Source organism: Bombina bombina, chromosome 6 (assembly GCF_027579735.1).
Source record: "Bombina bombina isolate aBomBom1 chromosome 6, aBomBom1.pri, whole genome shotgun sequence".
Lineage (NCBI taxonomy): Eukaryota > Metazoa > Chordata > Amphibia > Anura > Bombinatoridae > Bombina > Bombina bombina.
Window position 1 is genome coordinate 238,443,598 of NC_069504.1, and position 18,835 is coordinate 238,462,432.

Sequence of the window (18,835 nt, forward strand, 5' to 3'; positions counted from 1 at the left end):
AAGGTAGCTTCCATGGTGGAGCCGATGACATATTCACCAGGTCTGCATACCAAGTCCTGCGTGGCCACGCAGGAGCTATCAAGATCACCGAAGCCCTCTCCTGATTGATCCTGGCTACCAGCCTGGGAATGAGAGGAAACGGTGGGAATACATAAGCTAGGTTGAAGGTCCAAGGTGCTACTAGTGCATCTACTAGAGTCGCCTTGGGATCCCTGGATCTGGACCCGTAGCAAGGAACCTTGAAGTTCTGACGAGACGCCATCAGATCCATGTCTGGAATGCCCCATAATTGAGTTATTTGGGCAAAGATTTCCGGATGGAGTTCCCACTCCCCCGGATGAAATGTCTGACGACTCAGAAAATCCGCTTCCCAATTTTCCACTCCTGGGATGTGGATTGCAGACAAGTGGCAGGAGTGATCCTCCGCCCATTGAATTATTTTGGTCACTTCTTCCATCGCCAGGGAACTCCTTGTTCCCCCCTGATGATTGATATATGCAACAGTCGTCATGTTGTCTGATTGAAACCTTATGAATTTGGCCTTTGCTAGTTGAGGCCAAGCTTTGAGAGCATTGAATATCGCTCTCAGTTCCAGAATGTTTATCGGGAGAAGAGATTCTTCCCGAGACCACAGACCCTGAGCTTTCAGGGGTTCCCAGACCGCACCCCAGCCCACCAGGCTGGCGTCGGTCGTGACAATGACCCACTCTGGTCTGCGGAAGCTCATTCCCTGTGACAGATTGTCCAGGGTCAGCCACCAACGGAGTGAATCTCTGGTCTTTTGATCTACTTGAATCGTTGGAGACAAGTCTGTATAATCCCCATTCCACTGTCTGAGCATGCACAGTTGTAATGGTCTTAGATGAATTCGTGCAAAAGGAACTATGTCCATTGCTGCAACCATCAATCCTATTACTTCCATGCACTGCGCTATGGAAGGACGAAGAATAGAATGAAGTACTTGACAAGAGCTTAGAATTTTTGATTTTCTGACCTCTGTCAGAAAAATCCTCATTTCTAAGGAATCTATTATTGTTCCCAAGAAGGGAACTCTTGTTGACGGGGACAGAGAACTTTTTTCTTTGTTCACCTTCCATCCGTGAGATCTGAGAAAGGCTAGGACGATGTCCGTATGAGCCTTTGCTTTTGACAGAGACGACGCTTGAATCAGGATGTCGTCCAAGTAAGGTACTACTGCAATGCCCCTTGGTCTTAGAACCGCTAGAAGGGACCCTAGTACCTTTGTGAAAATCCTTGGAGCAGTGGCTAATCCGAATGGAAGTGCCACAAACTGGTAATGCTTGTCCAGAAAAGCGAACCTTAGGAACTGATGATGTTCCTTGTGGATAGGAATATGTAGGTACGCATCCTTTAAATCCACGGTAGTCATAAATTGATTTTCCTGGATAGTAGGTAGGATCGTTCGAATAGTTTCCATTTTGAACGATGGAACCTTGAGAAATTTGTTTAGGATCTTGAGATCCAAAATTGGTCTGAATGTTCCCTCTTTTTTGGGAACTATGAACAGGTTGGAATAAAAACCCATCCCTTGTTCTCTTATTGGAACTGGATGAATCACTCCCATCTTTAACAGGTCTTCTACACAATGTAAGAATGCCTGTCTTTTTATTTGGTTTGAAGATAATTGAGACCTGTGGAACCTTCCCCTTGGGGGTAGTTCCTTGAATTCCAGGAGATAACCTTGAGAAACTATTTCTAGCGCCCAAGGATCCTGAACATCTCTTGCCCAATCCTGAGCAAAGAGAGAAAGTCTGCCCCCCACCAGATCCGGTCCCGGATCGGGGGCCATCCCTTCATGCTGTTTTGGTAGCAGTGGTAGGCTTCTTGGCCTGCTTACCCTTGTTCCAGCCTTGTATTGGTCTCCAGGCTGGTTTGGGTTGTGAAGAATTACCCTCTTGCTTAGAGGATGTAGAATTAGAGGCTGGTCCGTTTCTGCGAAAGGGACGAAAATTAGGCTTATTTTTAGCCTTAAAAGACCTATCCTGTGGGAGGGCGTGGCCCTTTCCCCCAGTGATGTCTGAAATAATCTCTTTCAAATCAGGTCCAAATAATGTTTTACCCTTGAAAGGGATGTTAAGCAATTTTGTCTTGGAAGACACATCCGCTGACCAAGACTTTAGCCAAAGCGCTCTGCGCGCCACGATAGCAAACCCTGAATTTTTCGCCGCTAATCTAGCTAATTGCAAAGCGGCATCTAAAATAAAAGAGTTAGCCAATTTAAGTGCTTGAACTCTGTCCATAACCTCCTCATACGAAGATTCTTTATTGAGCGACTTTTCTAGTTCCTCGAACCAGAAACACGCTGCCGTAGTGACAGGAACAATGCATGAAATTGGTTGTAGAAGGTAACCTTGCTGAACAAAAATCTTTTTAAGCAAACCCTCTAATTTTTTATCCATAGGATCTTTGAAAGCACAACTATCTTCGATAGGAATAGTAGTGCGTTTGTTTAGAGTAGAAACCGCCCCCTCGACCTTGGGGACTGTCTGCCATAAGTCCTTTCTGGGGTCGACTATAGGAAATAATTTCTTAAATATAGGGGGGGGGAACAAAAGGTATGCCGGGCCTTTCCCACTCTTTATTTACTATGTCCGCCACCCGCTTGGGTATAGGAAAAGCGTCGGGGGGCACCGGAACCTCTAGGAACTTGTCCATCTTACATAATTTCTCTGGAATGACCAAATTGTCACAATCATCCAGAGTAGATAATACCTCCTTAAGCAGTGCGCGGAGATGTTCTAATTTAAATTTAAATGTCACAACATCAGGTTTCAGCTTGTTGAGAAATTTTTCCTGAATCTGAAATTTCTCCCTCAGACAAAACCTCCCTCATGGCCCCTTCAGATTGGTGTGAGGGTATGTCAGAACAGTTATCATCAGCGTCCTCTTGCTCTTCAGTGTTTAAAACAGAGCAATCGCGCTTTCTCTGATAAGTAGGCATTTTGGATAAAATGTTTGCTATAGAGTTATCCATTACAGCCGTTAATTGTTGCATGGTAATAAGAATTGGCGCACTAGATGTACTAGGGGCCTCTTGTGTGGGCAAAACTGGTGTAGACACAGAAGGGGATGATGTAGTATCATGTTTACTCCCCTCATTTGAGGAATCATCTTGGGCAATATCATTATCTGTGGCATTGCTGTCCCTACTTTGTTTGGACACTATGGCACAATTATCACATAAATTTAAATGGGGAGACACCTTGGCTTTCATACATATAGAACATAGCTTATCTGATGGTACAGACATGTTAAACAGGCTTAAACTTGTCAACAAAGCACAAAAAACGTTTTAAAATAAAACCGTTACTGTCACTTTAAATTTCAAACTGAAAACACTTTATTACTGAATATGTGAAAAAGTATGAAGGAATTGTTCAAAATTCACCAAAATTTCACCACAGTGTCTTAAAGCCTTAAAAGTATTGCACACCAAATTTCAGAGCTTTAACCCTTAAATTAACGGAACCGGAGCCGTTTTTACATTTAACCCCTATACAGTCCCAGCTATATGCTTTGCTGAGACCCAACCAAGCCCAGAGGGGAATACGATACCAAATGATGCCTTCTATAAGCTTTTTCAGTGATTCTTAGCTCCTCACACATGCATCTGCATGCCTTGCTCTCCAAAAACAACTGTGCATTAGTGGCGCGAAAATGAGGCTCTGTCTATAACTAGAAAAGGCCCCCATCTGAAAAAGGTGTCCAACACAGTGCCTGCCGTTTTTCTAAACAATCCCCAAGATTATAATAACCATTAATAGTTAGAATCTGCAAAATATGCCTAGCAAAGCAATCGTTTTAGCCCAGAAAAATGTCTACCAGTTTTTTAAGCCCTTATGAAGCCCTTTATTCTTTTATTTAACTAAGAAAATGGCTTATCGGTCCCCATAAGGGGAAATGACAGCCTTCCAGCATTACATAGTCTTGTTAGAAATATGGCCAGTCATACCTTAAGCAGAAAAGTCTGCCAACTGTTTCCCCCAACTGAAGTTACTTCATCTCAACAGTCCTGTGTGGAAACAGCAATCGATTTTAGTAACTTCTGCTAAAATCATCTTCCTCTTACAAACAGAAATCTTCATCTTTTTTCTGTTTCAGAGTAAATAGTACATACCAGCACTATTTTAAAATAACAAACACTTGATTGAAGAATAAAAACTACATTTAAACACCAAAAAACTCTTAACCATCTCCGTGGAGATGTTGCCTGTGCAACGGCAAAGAGAATGACTGGGGTGGGCGGAGCCTAGGAGGGATCATGTGACCAGCTTTGCTGGGACTCTTTGCCATTTCCTGTTGGGGAAGAGAATATCCCACAAGTAAGGATGACGCCGTGGACCGGACACACCTATGTTGGAGAAACTAGATTTGGATGCTGGAACGGACCTTGAATCAGAAGGTCCTGTCTCAGTGGCAGATTCCATGATGGAAGAGATGACATGTCCACCAGGTCTGCATACCAAGTACTGCGTGGCCACGCAGGTGCTATCAAAATCACAGAAGCTCTCTCCTGTTTGATTCTGGCAATCAAACGAGGAAGGAGAGGAAATGGTGGAAACACATAAGCCAGGTTGAATGACCAGGGTACTGCTAGAGCATCTATCAGTACTGTCTGAGGATCCCTTGACCTGGACCCGTATCAAGGAAGTTTGGCATTCTGACGAGACGCCATCAGATCCAATTCTGGTGTGCCCCATTGCTGAATCAATTGAGCAAACATCTCCGGATGGAGTTCCCACTCCCCGGATGAAAAGTCTGACGACTTAGAAAATCTGCTTCCCAGTTCTCCACTCCTGGGATATAGATTGCTGATAGATGGCAAGAGTGAGTCTCTGCCCATTGAATTATTTTGGTAACCTCTATCATCACTAGAGAACTCTTTGTTCCCCACTGATGATTGATATATGCTACAGTCGTGATATTGTCCGACTGGAATCTTATGAATCTGGCCGACGCCAGCTGAGGCCACGTCTGAAGCACGTTGAATATCGCTCTCAGTTCTAGAATATTTATCGGGAGGAGAGCCTCCTCCCGAGTCCACAATCCCTGTGCTTTCAGGGAATTCCAGACTGCACCCCAGCCCAATAGGCTGGCGTCCGTCGTCACTATGACCCACGCTGGCCTGCGGAAACACATTCCCTTGGACAGATGATCCTGTGACAACCACCAAAGTAGAGAGTCTCTGGTCTCTTGGTCCAGATTTATCTGAGGAGATAAATCTGCATAATCCCCATTCCACTGTTTGAGCATGCAAAGTTGCAGTGGTCTGAGATGCAATTGAGCAAACGGAACTATGTCCATTGCCGCTACCATTAATCCGATTATCTCCATACACTGAGCCACTGACGGGCGAGGAATGGAATGAAGAGCTCGGCAGATGGATAAAATTTTTGATTTCCTGACCTCCGTCAGAAAAATTTTCATGTCCACAGAATCTATCAGAGTTCCCAGGAAAGGAACTCTTGTGAGAGGGATAAGTGAACTCTTTTGTACGTTCACCTTCCACCCATGAGATCTTAGAAAAGCCACCACAATGTCCGTGTGAGACTTGGCTAGTTGGAAAGTTGATGCCTGGATTAAGATATCGTCCAGATAAGGCGCCACAGCTATGCACCACGGCCTTAGAATTGCCAGAAGGGACCCTAGCACCTTTGTGAAAATTCTGGGAGCTGTGGCCAACCCGAAGGGAAGAGCCACAAACTGGTAATGCTTGTCCATAAAGACGAACCTGAGGAACTGGTGATGATCTTTGTGGATAGGAATGTGTAGTTACGCATCCTTTAAGTCCACGGTGGTCATATATTGACCCTCCTGGATCATTGGCAAAATAGACCGAATGGTCTCCATCTTGACGGATAGGACCCTGAGGAATTTGTTTAGGATCTTGAGATCCAAAATTGGCCTGAAGGTTCCCTCTTTTTTCAGAACCACAAACAGATTGGAGTAGAAACCTTGCCCCTGTTCTGTTTCTGGAACTGGGCAGATCACTCCCATGGTATATAGGTCTTCTACACAGCGTAAGAACACCTCTCTTTTGTCTGGTTTACAGACAATTGAGAAAGATGGAATCTCCCCCTTGGGGGAGAATCTTTGAAATCCAGAAGATACCCCTGGGTTACTATTTCTAAAACCCAGGAGTCCTGAACGTCTCTTGCCCAAGGGCTACCCCTTCATGCTGTCTTGGTGGCAGCAGCGGGCTTCCTGGCCTGTTTACCCTAGTTCCAAGTCTGGTTAGGTCTCCAGACTGACTTGGATTGAGCAAAATTCCCCTCTTGCTTTGCGGCAGGGGAAAAGGTAGAGGGACCACCTTTGAAGTTCCGAAAGGAAAGAAAATTATTTTGTTTGGTCCTCATCTTATTCGTCTTATCCTGAGGAAGGGCATGGCCTTTGCCTCTAGTGATGTCTGAAATTATCTCTTTTAGTTCAGGCCTGAATAGGGTCTTACCCTTGAAAGGGATGGCTAAAAGCTTAGCTTTTGATGATACATCAGCAGACCAGGAGACTTAAGCCATAACGCTCTACGCGTTACAATGGCAAAACCTGAATTCTTCGCCGCTAATTTAGCCAATTGAAAAGCAGCATCTGTAATGAAAGAATTAGCTAGCTTGAGAGCCCTAATTCTATCCAGAATATCATCCAATGGGGTCTCAACCTGAAGAGCCTCTTCCAGAGCCTCGAACCAAAAGGATGCTGCAGTAGTTACAGGAACAATGCACGCTATAGGTTGGAGAAGAAAACCTTGGAGTTATTTGATCACCTCTTACACTTTACTCTTCCTAGTACTTAGAGTAGGCAAAGAGAATGACTGGGGGGTGGAGCTAAGGGAGGAGCCATATAGACAGCTCTGCTGTGGTGCTCTTTGCCACTTCCTGTTAGTAGGAGGATAATATCCCACAAGTAAAGGATGAATCCGTGGACTCGTCTTACCTTAATAGAAGAAAAAGGCTGCACATACCTTAATGCTGCTTGTAGCATGAAACCGGTCTCCACACTGAAGATGTCTCATGGTTACCTTCAGAAGTCTTGTGGGAACCAGTGTGGATCTTAGTTACAACTCACTTTACCATGTCTTCCTAGTATAACACAGGCAAAGAGAATGACTGAGGGTGGAGGGGAAGGGGAGGGGCTATATATACAGCTCTGCTGTGGTGCTCTTTGCCACTTCCTGTTAGCAGGAGGTTAATATCCCACAAGTAAGGATGAAATCCGTGGACTCGTCATATCTTTGTAAAAGAAAAATGTTTCAGGATACAAAGTCACTTTCACTAGGGTAATTTTTCTCTTTTGTGCTTAAAATACAAATGGGAATTTATTACACAAAAAAGTCAAACAGTATATATAAAGATGGGTTAAAATTATGGTAATCGGGGATAAGAATGTTTTAAGTATATAGTCACAAATAAAAAAAATAAACAAGTTTTTTGTATTTCTTTTTCTGGTTAAGAAGGTTATTCATTCTGAATTAACGCTTTTTGCACATGCCTGTATACATTTATACATCAATTTTAATGCTAACCTAAGACTTGTACACATGTAGTATATGTAAGCTAGGGAATAATAAACTAAATCTAGTTTAAAAAAACACACACAAAAAAAAAACACATTTCATACGTCACTTCCATTTATACTTACCAACACAATTACCAACCCATGGACAGTGATGATCAAATTTTGCTATACATCGATTGCAAATGCCACAATGCTTGGACCTCACTGGCTTTCTGATCTGTAGAGCAATTTACATAATGTCAGTATCACTAACAGCCATTTGCCAGTCTGAAATCCTAAACTTCAGTTTTTTTTTTTTAATATTCTGTGTTTTTCTAAACAGATATTACTATCTCAATCTCTGTGAGGTCCAGTACATCTCACATCTCACTCCCTAAGAAAGTGCAAGTAAAAACATTGCTGTGTGATCTACTGGCAGTGAGGAAGGTCAAATCATTGCTTTGTGTGTTACTAGCCACCGAAAAGGCAAAATAATTTGTGTTACTAGTATCCAAAAAAAACAAACTCACTCTTCAGCTGTGAAAAACTATATATGGTGGGGTCTAAGTTATCTGACCAATCACAAATTGTCTAATAACCCTACTCAAAATGCTTATAATTATCCAAAAGACTCCCCCAGAAAATAGTTTATTCCTAAAAATTCTGCATGGAATAAATATTTAAAGGGCATTGTTTTGCATTCACATTTAAAATCTTTGTTAAACAAACAAGATCAGTAATATATTCTAAATATAGAACACTTACCAAACAGGTGCTGCAGAATATGCTCAGATCCAGACTACCTGTCTCAGCAAGCTCTACTATTGTCTAACAATGACAAAAACAAACATATTAAACTAATGTATATTCCGAGAAGAGCCATCTGGGTTTTGCGGATTAAAGAAAATGTTCTGCAGTGCAAGAACTAATCTTAAACAACTAAATAAATACAGCAATATTTTAGTTTTTTTTTCTTTTATTGAGAAAATCGTTAAAGATATTAAAAAATAACATAAAAAGGGACACCACTGTTTTGTATGCAATGCTGGATAATGGCATTTAAATGAGTACATTTAGTAAAGGTAAAGAAATTTGCATATTACCCATGATTGGTTACACTTTGCATGCTAATATACATGAAAAGGAAAATGAGTATGAGTTCTGCTATTGCAATAAAAGCAATGCAGCGCCCACATAAAAATATAAAAAAACAAAACTACCACCACCTTTATTGAATTAAACGATTTTAGTAATCCTGCACCTTTTTATTGGGCTAAAGCAAACCAGGTGCGTGTGCCAAAAGAGTCAAACAGACTGTTTACAAATAGAGCCTCAAAATCTTTAGGTACAATGCATAACGAAAAAGATACCTTTTTCTTTTGTTCTTCAGAGGCCTTAATAATTCCAGGATCAGATTTCCATGATTTTCCAAAATTGTAAAACAAAGCGACACTATTTGCGAGGAACGGAAGGTGAATGAACAAAAAATTCAGATGTGCTCTAAATTAAGGAAACGTAGCAGAAAATTGGAAGACAAACCTAAAATATAATAATTTTGTTAAGACACTGTGTTCATTTGAAGCCTTATTTATAGTACATAAAAAAGAAAATTGCAAATAGTTTGTAAATAAAATCACAACTGGTAACTTACATATTGTGGTAAACTGTACCAGCTTATGTTGCTTTAGCATGATATAAAAAAGAGCCACTTTAAAAAGGAAAGTAAATAAATATGAAAATAAATAAATAGAAAAACATAATTTATGTAAGAACTTACTTGATAAATTCATTTCTTTCATATTAGCAAGAGTCCATGAGCTAGTGACGTATGGGATATACATTCTACCAGGAGGGGCAAAGTTTCCCAAACCTCAAAATGCCTACAAATACACCCCTCACCACACCCACAAATCAGTTTAACGAATAGCCAAGAAGTGGGGTGATAAGAAAAAAGTGCGAAAGCATCAAAAAAATAAAGAATTAGAATAATTGTGCTTTATACAAAGAAATCATAATCACCACAAAAAGGGTCGGGCCTCATGGACTCTTGCTAATATGAAAGAAATGAATTTATCAGGTAAGTTTAAATCTTATAATGAAAAAAACTGAAATTATAAGCAGAAGAATCAAACTGAAACAGCTGCCTGAAGTACTTTTCTACCAAAAACTGCTTCAGAAGAAGAAAACACATCAAAATGGTAGAATTTAGTAAAAGAATGCAAAGAAGACCAAGTTGCTGCTTTGCAAATCTGATCAACCGAAGCTTCATTCTTAAATGCCCAGGAAGTAGAGACTGACCTAGTCGAATGAGCTGTAATCCTTTGAGGCGGAGTTCTACCCGACTCAACATAAGCATGATGAATCAAAGACTTTAACCAAGATGCCAAAGAAATGGCAGAAGCCTTCTGACCTTTCCTAGAACCAGAAAAGATAACAAATAGACTAGAAGTCTTTCTAAAATCCTTAGTAGCTTCAACATAATATTTCAAAGCTCTAACTACATCCAAAGAATGCAACGATCTTTCCTTAGAGTTCTTAGGATTAGGACACAATGAAGGAACCACAATTTCTCTACTAATGTTGTTAGAATTCACAACCTTAGGTAAAAATTTAAATGAAGTTCGCAACACCGCCTTATCCTGATGAAAAATCAGAAAAGGAGAATCACAAGAAAGAGCAGATAATTCAGAAACTCTTCTAACAGAAGAGATGGCCAAAAGAAACAAAACTTTCCAAGAAAGTAATTTAATATCCAGCAAATGCATAGGTTCAAACGGAGGAGCTTGAAGAGCCCCCAGAACCAAATTTAAACTCCAAGGAGGAGAAATTGACTTAACAGGTTTTATACGAACCAAAGCCTGTACAAAACAATGAATATCAGGAAGACTAGCAATCTTTCTGTGAAAAAGAACAGAAAGAGCAGAGATTTGTCCTTTCAAGGAACTTGCAGACAAACCTTTATCCAAACCATCCTGAAGAAACTGTAAAATTCTAGGAATTCTAAAAGAATGCCAAGAAAAATTATGAGAAGAACACCAAGAAATGTAAGTCTTCCAGACTCGATAATATATCTTCGTAGATAGAGATTTACGAGCCTTTAACATAGTATTAATTACGGAGTCAGAGAAACCTCTATGACTGAGAATCAAGCGTTCAATCACCATACCTTCAAATTTAAGGATTTGAGATCCTGATGGAAAAAAGGACCTTGCGATAGAAGGTCTGGTCTTAACGGAAGAGTCCACGGTTGGCAAGTAGCCATCCGGACAAGATCCGCATACCAAAACCTGTGAGGCCATGCTGGAGCCACCAGCAGAACAAACGAACGCTCCTTTAGAATCTTGGAAATCACTCTTGGAAGAAGAACTAGAGGCGGAAAGATATAAGCAGGATGATACTTCCAAGGAAGTGACAATGCATCCACTGCTTCCGCCTGAGGATCCCAGGATCTGGACAGATACCTGGGAAGCTTCTTGTTTAGATGAGAAGCCATCAGATCTATTTCTGGAAGTCCCCATATTTGAACAATCTGAAGAAATACCTCTGGGTGAAGAAACCATTCGCCCGGATGTAGCGTTTGGCGACTGAGATAATCCGCTTCCCAATTGTCTATACCTGGGATATGAACCGCAGAAATTAGACAGGAGCTGGATTCTGCCCATACAAGTATTCGAGAGACTTCTTTCATAGCCAGAGGACTGCGAGTTCCTCCTTGATGATTGACATATGCCACGGTTGTGACATTGTCCGTCTGGAAACAAATGAACGACTCTCTCTTTAGAAGAGGCCACGACTGAAGAGCTCTGAAAATTGCACGGAGTTCCAAAAATGTTGATTGGTAATCTCGCCTCCTGAGATTCCCAAACCCCTTGTGCTGTCAGAAACCCCCATACAGCTCCCCAACCTGTCAGACTTGCATCTGATGAGATCACAGTCTAGGTTGGAAGAACAAAAGAAGCCCCCTGAACTAAACGATGGTGGTCTGTCCACCACGTCAGAGAGTGTCGAACAATCGGTTTTAAAGATATTAATTGAGATATCTTTGTATAATCCCTGCACCACTGGTTCAGCATACAGAGCTGAAGAGGTCGCATGTGAAAACGAGCAAAGGGGATCGCGTCCAATGCAGCAGTCATAAGACCTAGAATTTCCATGCATAAGGCTACCGAAGGGAAAGATTGAGACTGAAGGTTTCGATAAGCTGAAACCAATTTCAGACGCCTCTTGTCCGTCAGAGACAGAATCAAGAACACCGAATCTATCAGGAAACCTAAAAAGGTTACCCTTGTCTGAGGAATCAAACGAACTTTTTGGTAAATTGATCCTCCAACCATGTTCTTGAAGAAACAACACTTATAAAAGACTGGAAAGGTTCTTTCTAGTGAAAATGAGCAAAGGGAATTGAAACCAATGCTGTGGCCATAAGACCTAAAACTTCTATGCATATATAGCAACTAAAGGAAATAATAGAGACTAAAGGTACTGATAGACGGAACCCAATAACATTATCCCTTGTCTGATAGAGACAAGGACAGAAACACAGTTAAAGAAAGTGTTAGCCTTACTGGAATAAAATCAAAGAAATTTGGACAAAATAAATTTCAAAGAAGCCTTAACCTGCCCCTTACCAGCCAAGCTGGAATACAGCACGTACATCGCAAAATTAGGGAGCTGATTTCGAACTCCAATTATAGACATGTTACTTGGGAAAGAACTCAGGAATTTGTTCCTTAATAAGAACAACCAAACCAGTATAAGCTTAAAGTTTTAGTCTTAGAACTCAACCTTGAAGCCCAGAGTAACAGTTAAGAATTGAATCCAATTATAAAACAAATAATTGATTATCTTAGAACAAAAGAAAAATTGATTTTTTTTTATTATTTTTTTTTTTTTAAAATCACAAAATTCTTCTAGCTAAAAAAGCTAAAGACATAGATTAACCCTCATTTGCGAAAATATTCAATAAAATGAAGACACAAATGAAATTATTAGCATGATAGTCCAGTTTAAAGGACCAGCCAATACAGTGGACTTGCATAATCAATAAATGCAAAACTAGACAAATGCAACAGCACCTAGTCTAGTAAATGTCCCTTTAACAATGCGAAAATAAATTATAATCTGATACTTGATCTTAAAGTAAACAGAGAAAATGAAGCAATTGCAATATCCAAATAAATCACAGGACCAAGAAAAGTACCTGAAACTAAATAATTTTCCATAAATAAGATACAACTATCTAAAGGAAAATAAATACTATTTTGCTATAGAAACAATAGCATAATTAGTAGAATTAGAGATAGCCCCAATAAATTGGAGAACCCTCCAAATTGAGTTTAACTGCTGGCAAAGAATATAGTTTAAAACTTTTGAAGAAGGAATAAAAGAAAATTCTCAGCCTATTCCATTCCCTAGTATAGGGAATTTGGAAAGAAAACCTCTGAAAACACAGAAGAAATAAATGGGCAGAAATAATGTCAGCTAGTCTTAAAGAACTAGTTACCTTAATATCCAAAATAATCAACACCTTTTCAACAAAGAACAAATGTACTTTAATAATAGAAAAATAATAAAAAAGTAGATTTGTTAGTGTCAATATCTGATGAAGAAAATTTCTGAAAGAGAAAAAAACATCATCAGAGAAGGATAAATCAGTATGTTGTTGGTCATTTGAAACTTCAATAATTAAAAAAGAAGTGAAAAAGACCTAAACATTTTATTAGAAGGCACGAAGTCAGACAAAGCCTTTAACATAGAATCAGAAAAATATTTCTTATAAGTCTTCTAAATATTTCTTGTAAGAAAAGAAAATATATAAAGCATAAATACTAATGGATTCCGCATGTAAAAGTATAACATAATAACTTATTACAAACCATAGCTAAAGATAAACATTTATAACATTAAAATAAATTAACTTAGCTTTGGTAGAACTGAAACTCAGTTAAGCGTTTTTCCAGAAGTGGCTTCTGATTCAGAGTCCATCTGAGACATCTTGCAATATGTAATAGAAAAAACAACATATAAAGCAAAATTGATCAAATTCCTTAAATGACAGTTTCAGGAATGGGAAAAAAATGCCAATGAACCAGCTTCTAGCAACCAGAAGCAATAAATAATGAGACTTAAATATTGTGGAGACAACAATAACGCTCGGATTTTTTAGCGCCAAAAAAGCCGCCCACATTATTTGGCGCCTAAATGCTTTTGGCGCCAAAAATGGCGCCACATCCGGTAACGCCGACATTTTTTGGCAAAAAAAGTAAAAAAAAAATGACGCAACTTCCGGCGACACGTATGACGCCGGAAATGACAAGAAAAATTTTGCGCCAAGAATGACGCAATAAAATGAAGCATTTTCAGCCCCCGCGAGCCTAACAGCCCACAGGAAAAAACATAATTTATGCTTACCTGATAAATTTATTTCTCTTGTAGTGTGTTCAGTCCATGGGTCATCCATTACTTATGGGATATATTCTCCTTCCCAACAGGAAGTTGCAAGAGGATCACCCAAGCAGAGCTGCTATATAGCTCCTCCCCTCACATGTCATATCCAGTCATTCGACCGAAACAAGACGAGAAAGGAGAAACTATAGGGTGCAGTGGTGACTGGAGTTTAATTTAAATTTTAGAACCTGCCTCAAAAAGACAGGGCGGGCCGTGGACTGAACACACTACAAGAGAAATAAATTTATCAGGTAAGCATAAATTATGTTTTCTCTTGTTAAGTGTGTTCAGTCCACGGGTCATCCATTACTTATGGGATACCAATACCAAAGCTAAAGTACACGGATGATGGGAGGGACAAGGCAGGAACATTAAACAGAAGGAACCACTGCCTGTAGAACCTTTCTCCCAAAAACAGCCTCCGAAGAAGCAAAAGTGTCAAATTTGGAAAATTTGGAAAAAGTATGAAGTGAAGACCAAGTTGCAGCCTTGCAAATCTGTTCAACAGAGGCCTCATTCTTAAAGGCCCAGGTGGAAGCCACAGCTCTAGTGGAATGAGCTGTAATTTTTTCAGGAGGCTGCTGTCCAGCAGTCTCGTAGGCTAAGCGTATTATGCTACGAAGCCAAAAAGAGAGAGAGGTAGCCGAAGCCTTTTGACCTCTCCTCTGTCCAGAGTAAACGAAAAACAGAGAAGAAGTTTGTCGAAAATCTTTAGTTGCCTGTAAGTAGAACTTCAGGGCACGGACCACGTCTAGATTATGCAAAAGACGTTCCTTCTTTGAAGAAGGATTAGGGCATAACGATGGAACAACAATCTCTTGATTGATATTCCTGTTAGAAACAACCTTAGGTAAAAACCCAGGTTTAGTACGCAGGACTACCTTGTCTGAATGAAAGATCAGATAAGGAGAATCACAATGTAAGGCAGATAACTCAGAGACTCTTCGAGCCGAGGAAATAGCCATCAAAAACAGAACTTTCCAAGATAAAAGCTTAATATCAATGGAATGAAGGGGTTCAAACGGAACTCCCTGAAGAACTTTAAGAACCAAGTTTAAGCTCCACGGAGGAGCAACAGTTTTAAACACAGGCTTAATCCTAGCCAAAGCCTGACAAAAAGCCTGGACGTCTGGATTCTCTGCCAGACGCTTGTGTAAAAGAATAGACAGAGCAGAAATCTGTCCCTTTAGTGAACTAGCGGATAAGCCCTTTCCTAAACCCTCTTGTAGAAAAGACAATATCCTAGGAATCCTAACCTTACTCCATGAGTAACTCTTGGATTCACACCAATATAAATATTTACGCCATATCTTGTGGTAAATTTTTCTGGTAACAGGTTTCCGAGCCTGTATTAATGTATCAATAACCGAATCCGAAAACCCATGCTTTGATAGAATCAAGCGTTCAATTTCCAAGCAGTCAGCCTCAGAGAAATTAGGTTTGGATGGTTGAAAGGACCCTGAATTAGAAGGTCCTGCCTCAGGGGTAGAGACCATGGTGGACAGGATGACATGTCCACTAGGTCTGCATACCAGGTCCTGCGTGGCCACCCAGGCGCTATCAGAATCACCGATGCTCTCGCCTGTTTGAAACTGGCAATCAGTCGAGGTAGCAACGGAAAAGGTGGAAACACATAAGCTATGTTGAAAACCCAAGGGGCTGCTAGTGCATCTACCAGCACCGCACCCGGGTCCCTGGACCTGGATCCGTAACAAGGAAGCTTGGCGTTCTGGCGAGATGCCATGAGATCCAGATCCGGTTTGCCCCAACGACGAATCAGTTGAGCAAATACCTCCGGGTGGAGTTCCCACTCCCCCGGATGAAAGGTCTGGCGACTTAGAAAATCCGCCTCCCAGTTCTCCACGCCTGGGATGTAGATCGCTGACAGGTGGCAAGAGTGAGACTCTGCCCAGCGAATTATCTTCGAGACTTCCAACATCGCTAGGGAACTCCTGGTTCCCCCTTGATGATTGATGTAAGCCACAGTCGTGATGTTGTCCGACTGAAATCTGATGAACCTCAGTGTTGCTAACTGAGGCCAAGCTAGAAGAGCATTGAATATTGCTCTTAATTCTAGAATGTTTATCGGGAGGAGTCTCTCCTCCTGAGTCCACAATCCCTGAGCCTTCAGGGAGTTCCAGACTGCTCAACAGCCTAGTAGGCTGGCATCTGTTGTTACAATCGTCCAATCTGGTCTGCGAAAAGTCATTCCTTTGGACAGATGAACCCGTGACAACCACCAGAGAAGAGAATCTCTGGTCTCCTGGTCCAGGTTTAGCAAAGGGGACAGATCTGAGTAATCCCCGTTCCATTGACTTAGCATGCATAGTTGCAGCGGTCTGAGATGTAGGCGCGCAAATGGCACTATGTCCATTGCCGCGACAATTAAGCCGATTACTTCCATGCACTGAGCTACTGATGGGCTTGGAATGGAGTGAAGTACACAGCAAGCATTGAGAATCTTTGATAACCTGGACTCCGTCAGGTAAATCTTCATCTCTACAGAATCTATAAGAGTCCCTAGAAAAGGGACCCTTGTGAGTGGTAACAGAGAACTCTTTTCCACGTTCACTTTCCACCCATGCGACCTCAGAAATGCTAGAACTATCTCTGTATGAGACTTTGCATTTTGAAAACTTGACGCTTGTGTCAGAATGTCGTCTAGGTACGGAGCCACCGCTATGCCTCGCGGTCTTAGTACCGCCAGAAGTGAGCCCAGAACCTTTGTAAAAATTCTCGGGGCCGTAGCTAACCCGAAGGGAAGAGCTACAAACTGGTAATGCCTGTCTAGAAAGGCAAACCTTAGGTACCGATAATGATCTTTGTGAAACGGTATGTGAAGGTAGGCATCCTTTAAGTCCACTGTGGTCATATATTGACCCTCTTGGATCATGGGTAGGATGGTCCGAATGGTTTCCATCTTGAACGATGGAACCCTTAGGAATTTGTTTAAGATTTTTAAGTCTAAGATTGGTCTGAAGGTTCCCTCTTTCTTGGGAACCACAGATTTGAATAAAACCCTTGCCCCTGTTCCGTTCGCGGAACTGGGTGGATCACTCCCATCACTAAGAGGTCTTGTACACATTGTAGAAATGCCTCTTTCTTTACTAGGTTTGTTGATAACCTTGACAGATGAAACCTCCCTTGTGGAGGAGAAGTTTTGAAATCCAGAAGGTATCCCTGAGATATAATCTCCAACGTCCAGGGATCCTGTACATCTCTTGCCCAAGCCTGGGCGAAGAGAGAAAGTCTGCCCCCCACTAGATCCGTCTCCGGAAAGGGGGCCCTGTCTTCATGCTGTCTTAGGGGCGGAAGTAGGCTTTCTGGCCTGCTTGCCCTTGTTCCATGACTGGTTGCCTTTCCAACCCTGTCTGTAACGAGCAGTAGCTCCTTCCTGTTTTGGAGCGGAGGAAGTTGATGCTGCTCCTGCCTTGAAATTACGAAAGGCACGAAAATTAGACTGTTTGGCCTTTGATTTGGCCCTGTCCTGTGGAAGGGTGTGGCCCTTACCTCCAGTAATGTCAGCAATAATTTCCTTCAAGCCGGGCCCGAATAAGGTCTGCCCTTTGAAAGGAATGTTTAGTAGTTTAGACTTAGAAGTTACATCTGCTGACCAGGATTTAAGCCATAGCGCTCTGTGCGCCTGTATGGCGAATCCGGAATTCTTAGCCGTAAGTTTGGTTAAATGCACTACGGCATCCGAAACAAACGCATTAGCCAGCTTAAGGGTTCTAATCTTGCTCAAAGATTCATCCAATGGTGCTGTGCGAATCGTCTCTTCCAGAGACTCAAACCAGAATGCCGCTGCAGCAGTGACAGGCGCAATGCATGCAAGAGGCTGTAATATAAAACCTTGTTGAGCAAACATTTTCTTAAGGTAACCCTCTAATTTTTTATCCATTGGATCTGAGAAAGCACAGCTATCCTCCACCGGGATAGTGGTACGCTTGGCTAAAGTAGAAACTGCTCCCTCCACCTTAGGGACCGTCTGCCATAAGTCTTGTGTGGTGGCGTCTATAGGGAACATTTTTCTAAATATCGGAGGAGGGGAAAAGGGCACACCGGGTCTATCCCACTCCTTGCTAATAATCTCTGTAAGCCTCTTTGGTATAGGAAAAACGTCAGTACACACCGGTACCGCATAGTATTTATCCAGCCTACATAATTTCTCTGGGATTGCCACCGTGTCACAATCATTCAGAGCCGCTAACACCTCCCCTAGTAAAACGCGGAGGTTCTCAAGCTTAAATTTAAAATTTGAAATTTCTGAATCTGGTCTCCCCGAATCAGAACCGTCACCCACAGAATGAAGCTCTCCGTCCTCATGTTCTGCAAATTGTGACGCAGTATCAGACATGGCTCTCGTGTCATCGGCGCGCTCTGTCCTTAACCCAGAGCTGTCGCGCTTGCCTCTTAACTCGGGCATATTGTATAATACTTCTTTCATAACATTAGCCACATCATGTAAAGTGATTTGTAAGGGCCTAGATGTACTTGGCGCCTCAATCTTACGCACCTCCCGAGCGGGAGACGAAGATACTGACACGTGAGGAGAGTTAGACGGCATAACTTCCCCCTTGTTGTCTGGTGATAATTTCTTTATCGGTACAGATTGACTTTTATTCAAAGTAATATCAATACAATTGGTACACATATTTCTATTGGGCTCCACATCGGCTTTTAAACATAATGAACAAGCAGACTCCTCTGTATCAGACATGTTTAAACAGACTAGCAATGAAGCTAGCAAGCTTGGAAATTACTTCAATAAGTTTACAAGCAATATAAAAAAACGCTGCAGCGCTTATTTTAAAAAACACAATTGAAGAACAAAGAACTAGTTCAGTTATAGTCAACAATTCTTTAAATGTATTAA

General features: G+C 41.4%; 1 protein-coding gene across 1 annotated transcript in view; it reads right to left on the reverse strand.

Annotated features, from left to right (window-relative positions):
• The window catches only part of ZDHHC17 (zinc finger DHHC-type palmitoyltransferase 17), a 306,091-nt gene that overhangs the window by 94,468 nt on the left and 192,788 nt on the right, over positions 1-18,835 (reverse strand). The window contains exons 7-9 of the mRNA XM_053716763.1: positions 8,883-9,005; positions 8,278-8,340; positions 7,657-7,750 (exon numbers count right to left, since the gene is read on the reverse strand). Coding sequence (XP_053572738.1) covers positions 7,657-7,750; positions 8,278-8,340; positions 8,883-9,005 — 280 coding nt within the window. The remainder of the gene's footprint in view (positions 1-7,656; positions 7,751-8,277; positions 8,341-8,882; positions 9,006-18,835) is intronic.